Genomic DNA, 13,679 nt, shown 5'->3' on the forward strand with positions numbered 1-13,679 from the left:
CGTTCGCGAAACGTCCCGTCGGAAGTTCGTCCATCACTAATGATCATAGATCGGGCCCATAGAATTGCAAAACCATCACGTCTCCCAGATGACGTCCCCAGAGATGTTCTGGCCCGTATACATTTCTTCCAGGTCAAGGAACAAATACTCTCTTCCGCGCGAAACCTGAAGTCCTTACCGGCCCCCTACGCTTCCATTAAGCTCTTCACTGACCTGTCACCGGCCACAATGGAGATGCGTAGGGCCTTCTCCCTGGTAACCTCCATCCTCCAACAGAAAAACATAACATACAAATGGGGCTTCCCTACCAAACTACTGGTCACCCATCAGCAGAAAATTGTTCCAATCCTTAACCCGAAAGATGGATATAAAAAATTGACCAATTGGGGCTTCCTCCCTCTTCCCCCGGGAGGCACGGGTCAGTCTAACTCCTCCGGCCCACCCTCTGGACCCACCAGACGTGCCGTGACCAAAATGGCGGAAAAGACCTGACTATGCTAATACCCCAGTTCCCCTAGAGCTGTCATATCCAGCCTGGGCACTATACCTTCTGTTTCTTCCCTCCAACCCCCAGGTTATTAGTGTGCTGCGCACATATTTTTTGTGATATTTCTCACTGTTATACGTTGTTATATCTTGTTATATACCAGTTCATTAACATCTTTTTTTTTTTTTTTTTTTTTCATTTGTGATTGTTTTTTTTTGCCTACTCAACCTCTCTGTTCTTTTTGCTTGGTGTTCATTGGTTGGTGTGGTCTCTCTCCCCTTGCTTGCATCTCCCTGGCCAAACGCTTATCATGTCTCTCACGATCACCTCACTAAATGTTAAAGGCCTCAATTCTCCTTTTAAGCGTAATCTACTATGGAAGGAAGCACTGGGTCATCTTGCGGATATCCTTTGCGTCCAAGAGACACATTTCTCTAAATCCAAACCACCCCAGTGTAGCAACAAGAAATACCCCTACTGCTTCTTCGCTAACGCCCCGAAAAAGAAGAGGGGAGTTATGATTGCTGTGAGCGCTAGCGTTAACTTCACGCTACACCACTGTGAATGCGATGAGGATGGCAGGTTCATCATCTTCTCAGCCACCTTTGACGGTCGCCCTCTCACTCTGGTCAATATCTATGCCCCTAATGGTGCCCAGAGAAAGTTTTATTCCACCCTCCTCTCCAAAATAGCACCTTACAGATCTTCCCCTCTGCTAATCTGCGGAGACTTTAATGAAATTATTGACCATACGCTAGACACTACCAGTTTCTCAAGATGCAGGCCCTCAGCCTTGGCCTCTCTCCTCCAACGTGAGGACTTATATGACGCTTGGAGATGCATGCATGATTTGGAGAGAGATTACACCTTCTTTTCCCCTCCCCACCAGTCTTACTCTCGTATCGATTTATTTATCGCAGACAAACATTTACTCCAGTCTATTGAATCCTCCCACATAGGCACGATATCGTGGTCTGACCACGCTCCGGTCACGATTAAATTGGCTTCCCCTTCTCAAACACCCAAACACACAGTATGGAGGCTCAACACCTCCCTCCTTAACGATCCTAACTTTGAAACTGCAATACGATCCGAGATTGAGACTTATTTCCAACAAAATGTCAACTCAGTTTCTGATCACTCCATAGTATGGAATGCACATAAGGCTTGCCTAAGAGGTCTTTTTATTAAACTTGGCTCCCAGGCAAAGAAAAAACACTCACGCATGACAGAATTCCTCCTGACTAAAATCAGGTCTCTAGAATTCACCAACAAGAAATCCCCATCGAAGGCCGTCTCCTCGGAACTCAAAAACCTCCGACTCCAGCTTAGTGACCACCTTCGTAAAAACTTCGACTACTACATTAAAAGACTACGCCTGCTGACATACTCAGCAGCCAATAAACCAGGGGCCTATATGGCTAGACACTTTAAGAAGCAATTAGCTAACAAAAAAATCACACACCTCACTAACTCCCAGGGCAGACGCATGACTAACCCACTAGATATTGCAAATGAATTTGGACATTTTTATACGAAACTGTACAATCTGTCAGGCTCAGACCCGCTTCCACCCCCCTCCCAACACGACATTGCCAATTTCTTATCCTCTATCTCCCTGCCTTCTCTATCCCCGACACAACTCAAACAATTGGAAGTTCCTTTTACACACTCCGAGATCCACAAATTGATCCAAAACCTCCCGCTACATAAGGCTCCAGGCCCCGACGGACTTCCTAGCGAATATTACAAGCGGTTTTCCCAACTATTAGTCCCCCATTTATGTGACATGTACAATCAGTTTGCCACCACAGGAATACTGCCAAAAGAATCCCTTGATGCCTTGATAGTCACCATCCCCAAACCAGGTAAACCCCCAGACAATCCAGGCAATTACCGCCCTATCTCCCTTCTCAACACTGACACAAAACTGTATGCTAAATTACTCGCACAACGACTGTCTTCTGTTATTCCCCAACTCATACATCCTGATCAAGTCGGATTTGTGCCTGGCAGGCAGACATCCGACGGTACTAGAAGGTTTATCGACTTGATACAGTGGACGGAGCATACTGGAACGCCTTCTCTGCTTCTGGCATTAGACGCAGAGAAGGCGTTCAACAGCGTGTACTGGCCTTATATGGAGGCAGTCCTCCACAAATTTGGAGTGTCTGGCACATTTCATAAAGCGATAATGGGCTTATACTCCCACCCCTCGGCACGCATCTGGACATCGGGAGTAGTCTCCCAACCTTTCCAAATCACCAACGGCACCAGACAAGGGTGTCCACTATCCCCACTGATTTTCGCCCTAGTGATGGAACCGTTAGCACAGAAGATAAGATCAGACCCAAAGATATCTGGAATAAAAATCGGAGATACTGATCACAAAATTGGCCTCTACGCCGATGATGTAATCATAGCCCTGACTGACCCTCTTTCCTCGCTTCCTGCGGTACACGCAGTTTTAGATCAATTCAGCAGAATATCCATGTATAAACTGAATCATAGCAAATCCCTCATGCTGAACCTTGGTTTAGACCTGCAAACGTCAAAATCAATCTCCTCCACCTTCCCCTTTGCCTGGGCCCCGAACTCTTTTCTCCCCTACTTGGGAATTCATTTGACATCCCCTAGCCAACTACTACTTAGAACCAATCTCGAAGACCTCGTGGGCAAGCTTACTAGCCTCATTAAAGACCTGAGCCGAATTCCGGCCTCCTGGGCTGGAAGGATAGCTCAGGCTAAAATGTATCTGCTGCCCCATATCCTATATTTTTTTCGAACCATACCCCTCCCTATGACGCAACACCAACTCAAAAAACTTCAAGGGATTCTTAACGGTTTCATCTGGCAGCAGAGACGTCCTAGAGTAAAGAAGTCTATAGTCCTGACTCCAGTTCATTCTGGAGGGCTAGGGGCACCCAATGTCCAGGCCTACTACCGAGCCTCCATTCTAGACCAACTGAAAACTTGGTGGTCGGATAATTGTCATTCAAACTGGAAACAGATCGAATCAACCATACTGGACACAAACGCTAAGCTTCTGCTTGCAGCCACCTGGCTTAAGCTTCCTCCCCTGCGCTACCCACTTGACACCATCACGGCCTCCAAGAAAACATGGTCAGCGTTAATACAATCAACGGATGGGATCTCGGTGGAGACCTTGCCTAAACTACCCCTTGATGCACTTCAACTTCTCTCCCCGGATCTACCCCTCTCAGAATGGACAAACCGAGGCCTTACTTACCTTGGATCGCTTTTTGAAGGCTCCACCTTGAAAACCTTTACACGTCTCATGGAACAATACGAACTGCCCAAACAAACCTTCTTCCTCTACCTAAGGATCAGGTCTATGCTCTCCAAAATGCGTTACTCATCCTTGGACACTCTGACGCTTCCCCTACTTACGCATTATAATCTTGAAACTCCCAAAAGCAAAGGGATCTCGGTGATATACAAACTCCTCACCGAACCTCACTCGGATCTTCTTTCCTCCAGCATGCAATACTGGTCTCCCCTTACAGACCAGCCACCGACGCAGCTACAATGGCAGAAAGCCCTTCTACTTCCACTACGTTTATCCCGCTGCATCAATCACTGGGAATCCACACAGAAGCTATTTCATAAATGGTATTTTACCCCTGAAAGACTTGCCAAAATATACTTGAACACCTCGCCCAAGTGTTGGAGGAACTGCGACCAGATCGGTTCCTTACTGCATGTCTGGTGGGAATGCCCTCTATTGAGAAACTACTGGGACAAAGTTAAGAGCCTAATTCTCTCACTCTCTGGAGTAACCCTTCCTCTATCCCCATTGGATCTTCTACTGGGACTTCACATCCCTGCCTGGCCTAACCACCTTCGCACTCCGGTTACCCACATACTTATTGCAGCCAGACTCGCAATTGCGAGAAAATGGAAAACAGCCCTCCCCCCACATTGGAAGAAGTCATTCAAATCCTTAACCAGAACTTTCAGATGGAACATTATTTCGCCAAAGCTAACCATTCCACAAGTCGTTTTCGCAGATCCTGGGAACTCTGGATTACTAATCCGAGGAGTGCTCCTCTACTATGATCATACCCATCGTCTATATCTTATTAAGGACTTAATTGCTCTTTATGTTCGGCGATAACTGACTAACCCTAGTTACGTATGTAACTGTGCCCCTCTACCTTTCCCCCCCCCCTATCTTTACTTTTCTTTCCTCATTCCTTTATGAATGTTTGAATACCTTGCCTTTATTATCATCTCTGTTTATACTCACACCGGGATATGCCCATTTGGTGATGTCTATGTACTTCTTTTTTTTTTTTTTCTCAGTAATTTCAATAAACATTAAGTTTAAAAAAAAAAAAAAAGTGATAATAAAGGCAATAATTAAAAAAAGAAAAATGTCATACTCACCTGCTCTGTGCAATGGTTTTGCACAGAGCAGCCCCAATACTCTTCTACTCCGATCCACCACCAGTGCTCTTGGACCCTCCCTCCTGCCGAGTTCCCCCAGAGCAAGCAGTTTGCAATGGCCCCCCCCCCCCCCCGAGCAAGCATGCTCCCAATCCAATGCTCTGTGTGTCCATTCACACACACACACACACATAGCCATGCCTCGGCCCTGCCACCTCTCTCTCCTCATTGGCTCACTGGCTCTGATTGAGAGCAGTGGGAACCAATGGCTCCTGCTGCTGTGTCAGACAATGAGCATGGAAAGCCCTAGCAAAGCCAAGGCTCCTGTACACAGTGCAGGAGAAAGATTGGGCTCGGGTAAGGATTTGACGGGGGGGGGGGGGGGGGTAGCTGGAGGGCTTCTGCACAGAAGGTTTTTTATGCATGAAGGTAAAAAAGTTGAAACTTTACAACCACTTTAAGCTTTCTATGGCTTTTACCTTATATACACACACACATTACTGAGAACAGGAAGATCCCGCCCTATGCTGCGTATTCCTCTTTTACGCATATGGGGATATATTCTTTATATGATGTGTACAGTAAAGTGCAACCCATTCATAATGCACATTTCTAGGAAAAGGTACATGGCCGAGTGCCCTGGTGAAGTGTGCATGTCTCCTTACCGGAGTGCAAAATTCTAGATATGCAATGAATCACTACAATAACCAGTAGGAGTCAACTTATAGATGTGTTATCCAATAACATTTCACATGTGTGCCACTATTGTATTAGGAAGTCATATGCCACAACTTTTTCCGCTGTTGCAGTGGTGGCTGGTGCTCAAAATCTTTGGGGGGGCGCAAGCAAACTGAAAAATACTGAACCCCCCCCCCCAACAATTGCAGCCTCACTGTGCCCATCAAATGCAGCCACTGTGCCCATAAAACGCAGCCATTGTGCCCATCAAACACAGCCACTGTGCCCATCAGACGCAGTCACTTGTACCCATCATATGCAGCCACTGTGCCCATCATATTCAGCCATTGTGCCCATCAAACGCAGCCACTGTGTCCATCAAATGCAGTGACTTGTGCCCATCCTATGCAGCCACTTGTGCCCATAATATGCAACCACTGTGCCCATCATATGCCACCACTGTGCCCATCAAATACAGCCACTGTGCCCATCAAACGCAGCCACTGTGCCCATCATATTCAGCCATTGTGCCCATCAAACGCAGCCACTGTGTCCATCAAATGCAGTGACTTGTGCCCATCCTATGCAGCCACTTGTGCCCATAATATGCAACGACTGTGCCCATCATATGCCACCACTGTTCCCATCATATGCAGCCACTTGTGTTCATCATAAGCAACCACTGTGACCATAATATTCAGCCAGTGTGCCCATCCAATGCAGCCACTTGTGTCCATCATATGCAACCACTGTGCCCATCATATGCCACCATTGTGCTCATCATATGCAGCCAGCCACTTGTGTTCATCACATGCAACCGCTGTGCCCATAATATGCAGCCACTGTGCCCATCTAATGCAGCCACTTGTGTCCATCATATGCAACCGGTGTGCCCATAATATGCAGCCACTGTGCCCATCATATGCAGCCACTTGTGCTCCTCTTCAATGCACCAGAGCAGATCTCCGCTCCAGCGTGTCTCCTCCACTCCTCTTCCTAAGCACCAGACATCCAATAGGGTGGCCTGGCATTTTGGCCAATCCTGTTTTGTCTTTTAATATGAAATAGCAATGAGGAATCCTTCCAATGGGGTACAAGTAAAACATGATCACATTTTTACCAGAGTAGCAAAGGGCTAGAACTTTATCTTGTGGGCCCATTACGTTTGGAACATGTCTTAATTATTTGACTGGGTCTCTCTCAATAACTTATACCAGGGGTCTCAAACTGGTGGCCCTCCAGCTGTTGCTAAACTACAAGTCCCATGAACCCTTGCAAGGCTGACAATTACAAGCAGGACTCCCTCAGACAAAGGCATGATGGGACTTGTAGTTCCACAGCAGCTGGAGGGCCACCAGTTTGAGACCCCTGACTTATACGTTTCACAAACTTTCCCTTATAGGCTCTTGGACAACCAACATTCATCTTGACACATTCTGTGAGGATTGGATCATTTGTTCAGAGCATTACCTGAGCTGTAGGCACTGGAAGATCTGATACTTTCTACATCTAAAAGACAAATAAAATATTCATTATGTCATTTTATTTTGCAGAGGCAAAGAGAACCTGTCGCTTGATAAAAGTCAGAGCTAGCCAACTTGTAGGGAAGTCTGATAACAAACTTGTCAAAGGATAATACTAACATGGAATAGGTTAGTGTTGTGTTGGTGTTCCGGTCAGGGGTCAGGCTCAGAGATCAGCACCTATAGCAGTAGAGAGGCTCCCACTGACCAGCCAGATAGGTAAACAAGCAGGTCACTCTGGCGGATGACGTGGGCTCACCTGAGGTGCGAGGTCTGAGCACTAACCAGTATTCACCAGAGCTCCTGATGGTGGAGATGGGTTTTTCTATATGTTAGTACCAGGTTACCGTCCTCAGGATCATCCCTCCAGCAGGGGAGCTCACCGGGGTCCAATAGCAGATCAAGCAGACATGTAGTCAGTAAACAAGCCAAAGGTTTGTAACAAGTAGTCATAGATTGGGATCGGTTAGAAACTTCGTTGAGGAAAAAGGCCAAAGGTAAGTTTCTAGTGGTAGTGGAGATAAGGAAAGCTGCAGGTACACAAAGGAACAAGATATCAGCTGAAGAGAGAACTTCTAGATCAACTGTGGGTATAGGAGAGGGTTGATGGAGGATTATTATTTGAGGGTGTTGGTTTTCTTTTTCTTCTTTTTTTTTTCTCTGTTGGTTGAACTGGATGGACTTGTGTGTTTTTTAAACCAGACCAGATTAACCAGATTAACAATAGCAGATCAAGCAGACGTGTAGTCAGTAAACAAGCCAAAGGTTGGTAACAAGTAGTCGTAGATTGGGATCAGTTAGAAACTTAGTTGAGGAAAAAGCCCAAAGGTAAGTTTCTAGTGGTAGTGGAGATAAGGAAAGCTGCAGGTACACAAAGGAACAAGATTTAAGGGGAAGTACAGCCAAAGCGTGTTTAGCTGTTCTTTACCTGTTCATCACAGGAGTGCAGTTCGTTCCGCACTTGTTGTCGGCTGACATCACAGAGCTAGTCCAGGCTTGAGAAAGATTGCGACAATGAAGTCGGGATCCACCCACAGGCCTGGACCAGCACCCAGCTCAGCCTCTCAGTCAGCCACTGAGAGCCTGAGCCAGCCTCTCCCACCTCCTCCACAACCCAGCACTCTAGTGAGTGAAGAGGGGCAGAGCAGAGAGCCTTTGACTGACAGCCAATGACTGAGGACAGTCAACGGCTGAGGAGGGGCAGAGCAGAGAGCCATCAGTCGACGTCTCTCTGCTCTGCCCCTCCTCACTCACTAGAGTGCTGGGTTGTGGACAGGGGGAAGAAGAGGCTGGCTAAGGCTCTCAGTTGCTCACTAAGAGGCTGAGCTGGGTGCCGGTCCAGGTATGTGGGTGGATCCCGACTTCATTGTTGCAATCTTGCTCAAGACCAGACCAGCTCTGTGACGTCAGCCAACAACAAGTGCAGTTCGTTCTGCACTAGTGATCCACAGGCAAAGTACAGCTAAACAAGCTTTGGCTGTACTTCCCCTTTAAGTCATATTTCTGCATTCCCTGATTGCCAGATTATTGCACTTACATAGTTAAAGAGGAAGTAAACTCTCCCACTCTGATGCTTCTCTTTATTTAGTCCATTATAATAAGTAATTATCAAACTATAGCCACTGTAATCCAGCCCAAATCACATATTACTTACTGTTTAAAGAAACTTTAAAAAACTTGTTTCCAGGGGTTAGGCAGCGCCATCTTAAGTATTGTTTTCTGAGTCCACAGTGGAGTGTATTTCCGCCCTTACATTGAGCACTTCCTGTACTGTTAACCAAGCCTCCTTCTCAAGCCAAAGTTTCTTTGGTCACCCTGTTTCCCTGTTCATAGCTGACTTGTTTTATTTCATAGTATTTACTTGTGCCGATTATCTAATGTTTGCCTATGTCAGTCTTATCGGCTTCAGCTGATAAGACTGCAGTAATGCTGTCCGATGGTCAGGTTTACACTTTGTGTGATGTCACATTGGTCACATGGGGTGTAGTAGGAAGCTCTGAGTGGATATGAAGTCTCCTGGGATATCAGTGTTGTGCCGTAAGAAGTCCTGATAACAGATAGACAAAGTACACAGAGTGTGTGCTGTAAATCAGGGGAGATCTGGGCATGCAGTCCATCCAGTTCAACCAACAGAGAAAAAAAAGAAGAAAAAGAAAACCAACACCCTCAAATAAAGATCCTCCATAAACACTGTCCTATTGATCTAGAAGTTCTCTCTCTGCTCATGGAGCTGTGAGAACCGAGAGATCGGCAGTTCTCCACCTTAGAGTTGGTGGAGAACAGTTGCTGCATCCACCTAGGTAAGTATGATTCTTAAAAAAAAATCTTAAAAGTTCTTAAAAATTCTTAAAAAAAAAAAAACATATATCTTTTTTAAATCAGGAAGTTCAAGGGAGGAGCTCAAGAGTTCAAGGTTCACCCGAAACAAGAGACAAGGCAAGAAAGTCCACAAGATCATATAAGGTGCCGTCCAGCATCTCAGGTGGCTCAACGAGAAGATCCACTGCCAGACGTAGAAGAGGTTGTGGATTTCTATGACAGTGATGGTGAACCTTGGCACCCCAGATGTTGTGGAACTACATTTCCCATGATGCTCTTGCACTCTGCAGTTTAGTTGAGCATCATGGGAAATGTAGTTCCAAAACATCTGGGGGTGCCGAGGTTCACCATCACTGGTCTATGACAATACCAGAGTGAGAAAAGGAATATGATTGAAAGGTTCTGTACATAATCAATATCATTTACTGCATCTTAGTTTAAAAATACTATTTGTTTATCGGAAAATAACAGTACCAGTCATTTCCTTATCTATTTTATGTTGACTGTGCCCATCACACACTCCATAGACCTGTACCTTGGTGCCTATAGCTGGCAGACTTGGTGGTGGCAGAACTTCTGTATCCTAAAAGAGATAAAATGCTGTATAGATTACAAGGATGACTGTATAGATTACAAGGATTACTATATAGATTACAAGGATTACTGTATAGATTACAAGGATTACTATATAGATTACAAGGATTACTGTATAGATTACCAGGATTACTATATAGATTACAAGGATTACTGTATAGATTACAAGGATTACTATATAGATTACCAGGATTACTATATATATAACAAGGATTACTGTATAGATTACAATGATTACTGTATAGATTACAAGGATGACTGTATAGATTACAAGGATTACTATATAGATTACAAGGATTACTGTATAGATTACAAGGATTACTATATAGATTACCAGGATTACTATATAGATTACAAGGATTACTGTATAGATTACAAGGATTACTATATAGATTACCAGGATTACTATATAGATTACAAGGATTACTGTATAGATTACCAGGATTACTATATAGATTACAAGGATTACTATATAGATTACAAGGATTACTGTATAGATTACAAGGATTACTATATAGATTACCAGGATTACTATATAGATTACAAGGATTACTGTATAGATTACAAGGATTACTGTATAGATTACAAGGATTACTATATAGATTACAAGGATTACTATACATATTACAAGGATTACTGTATAGATTACAAGGATTACTATATAGATTACCAGGATCACTATATAGATTACAAGGATTACTGTATAGATTACCAGGATTACTATATAGATTACCAGGATTACTGTATAGATTACAAGGATTACTGTATAGATTACAAGGATTACTGTATAGATTACAAGGATTACTATATAGATTACAAGGATTACTGTATAGATTACAAGGATTACTGTATAGATTACAAGGATTACTATATAGATTACAAGGATTACTGTATAGATTACAAGGATTACTATATAGATTACAAGGATTACTGTATAGATTACAAGGATTACTATATAGATTACCAGGATTAATATATAGATTACAAGGATTACTGTATAGATTACAAGGATTACTGTATAGATTACAAGGATTACTATATAGATTACCAGGATTACTATATAGATTACAAGGATTACTGTATAGATTACAAGGATTACTGTATAGATTACAAGGATTACTATATAGATTACAAGGATTACTGTATAGATTACAAGGATTACTATATAGATTACCAGGATTAATATATAGATTACAAGGATTACTGTATAGATTACAAGGATTACTATATAGATTACAACGACCACTGCAAGACACATGTATCATTCTTTCCAAATGGCTCTAATCAGACAGAGGTGATGGCAGGCATTTAGTATCACATGTGGGGGTGACCAGAGTAGTTCTGATTCTGTACTAAGATTACCTATATTGTTGGCTTTTTTTTTTCTCCACAGAAGAAACAAACTCCATTAGGTTTCATTTAAGGGAGTCAAAACAAACTTCTGTAAATCTCAGGAGCCATTTAAGACCCCCCCCCCCCTGCAACTTGAAAGCCAACCCAACAACACCGTGTGATTATATTTCAGTGTTACATTGTATATCATGTATGTTGTGGGATTATATGTCAGTATTACATTGTATATCATGTATGTTGTGTGATTATATGTCAGTATTACATTGTATATCTCTGTATGTTGTGGTCGTTCAGGTGATTATCTAATAGTTTCTTGAAACTATTAATGCCCCCCGCTGAGACCACCACCTGTGGAAGGGAATTCCACATCCTTGCCGCTCTTACAGTAGAGGACCTTCTACCTGGGGGTCCTAGTAGATGATGGGCTCAGCAATGCCAAGCTGCTGCTAACAAAGCAAACAGAATATTGGCATTAAAAAGGGATCAACTCCAGAGATAAAAGGATAATTCTCCCCTCTACAAGACTCTGGTCCGGCCGCACCTGGAGTATACTGTCCAGTTCTGGGCACCAGTCCTCAGGAAGGATGTACTGGAAATGGAGCGACTACAAAGAAGTGCAACAAAGCTGATAAAGGGTCTGGAGGATATTAGTTATGAGGAAAGGTTGTGAGCTCTGAACTTATTCTCTCTGGAGAAGAGACGCCTGAGAGGGGATATGATTTCATTATATAAATACCGGACTGGTGACCCCACAATATATAAATACCGGACCTGGTGACCCCACAATGTACAAATACCGGACTGGTGACCCCACAATATATAAATACTGGACTGGTGACCCCACAATATATAAATACCGGACTGGTGACCCCACAGAAATATAAATACCAGACTGGTGACCCCACAATATATAAATACCGGACTGGAGACCCCACAATATATAAATACCGGACTGGAGACCCCACAATATATAAATACCGGATTGGTGACCCCACAATATATAAATACCGGACTGGTGACCCCACAATATATAAATACCGGACTGGTGACCCCACAATATATAAATACCGGACTGGTGACCTCACAATATATAAATACCGGACTGGTGATCCCACAATATATAAATACCGGACTGGTGATCCCATAATATATAAATACCGGACTGGTGACCCCACAATATATTATTACCAGATTGGTGACCCCACAATATATAAATACTGGACTGGTGACCCCACTATAGGGAGGAAACTTTTTGTGGAAGGGAGTATAACAAGACTCGTGGCCACTCATTACAATTAGAAGAAAAGAGGTTTAACCTTAAACTACATAGAGGGTTCTTTACTGTAAGAGTGGCAAGGATGTGGAATTCCCTTCCACAGGCGGTGGTCTCAGTGGGGGGCATCGATTAGTTTTAAGAAACTATTAGATAATCACCTGAACGACCTCAACATACATGATATACAATGTAATACTGACATATAATCACACACAGAGGTTGGACTTGATGGACTTGTGTCTTTTTTTTTCAATCTCACCTACTATGTAAGAAACTGTGTTAAAAAGCTGCAAAGAAAAAACAAAAAAGAACCTAAAAATGCAACACAGCAATCATCGGCAGTCAAAATCAAAAACTTGTTCACACTCTGCACTCAAGGTTCCCACTGTTCAGCTTCCAACCAACAAGTCTGGCAGGATGTGCTCCAGGATTGTAAAGACATTGAAGTTTTTAGAACAAAAAAGATAAGAAAAAAAAAAAAAAGAACACATATAATGTTGGTAGATAAAGAAACCCAGGAACTCTGTTCTATTAAACTTCCATTGTATCATCCCCATTGGGTAGAAGACAGTTTTATCATTTCAACTCATTGACAAGATAAAAAATATCTCCCATTATCCTACCTTCACTTTGGGTGTCGGAGTCGGAGTCGTTTGGGGCTCTGGAACCCGTATATGAACTGTTCTGTGCTCTGGAACCCGTATAGGAACTGTTCTGTGCTCTGGAACCCGTATAGGAACTGTTCTGTGCTCGGCGATCTGCATATTAAAACATGAAATGGTCACATGAGATTTAATCTCGGATGGTTGATGGTGGACACAGCCATGCTCAGATCTTCTGGTTTATGGCCATCTCTAGGACTTCTGATGTCTCATTACCTATCGGCCACTACAAGTATTGTTACACCCCTACAACCAGTGCCGGGACAAGGTCACCCAGCGCCCAGGGCAAAGATGCCAAACTGCGCCCCCCTTTCCATTAGGGTTAGGGTCAGGGTGCCCCCTACCCCTGCAATAAACCATTGCGCCAGGGGCAGCCG

At 43.7% G+C, this 13,679-nt stretch overlaps 1 protein-coding gene across 1 annotated transcript in view; it reads right to left on the bottom strand.

The window, feature by feature from the left end:
• The window catches only part of LOC144000350 (uncharacterized), a 49,639-nt gene that overhangs the window by 18,904 nt on the left and 17,056 nt on the right, over positions 1-13,679 (bottom strand). The window contains exons 4-6 of the mRNA XM_077494140.1: positions 13,264-13,398; positions 9,953-10,000; positions 7,046-7,084 (exon numbers count right to left, since the gene is read on the bottom strand). Coding sequence (XP_077350266.1) covers positions 7,046-7,084; positions 9,953-10,000; positions 13,264-13,398 — 222 coding nt within the window. The remainder of the gene's footprint in view (positions 1-7,045; positions 7,085-9,952; positions 10,001-13,263; positions 13,399-13,679) is intronic.

Source organism: Lithobates pipiens, unplaced genomic scaffold, assembly GCF_037356315.1.
Source record: "Lithobates pipiens isolate NorthernLeopardFrog02 unplaced genomic scaffold, aLitPip1_a1.2 Scaffold_22, whole genome shotgun sequence".
Lineage (NCBI taxonomy): Eukaryota > Metazoa > Chordata > Amphibia > Anura > Ranidae > Lithobates > Lithobates pipiens.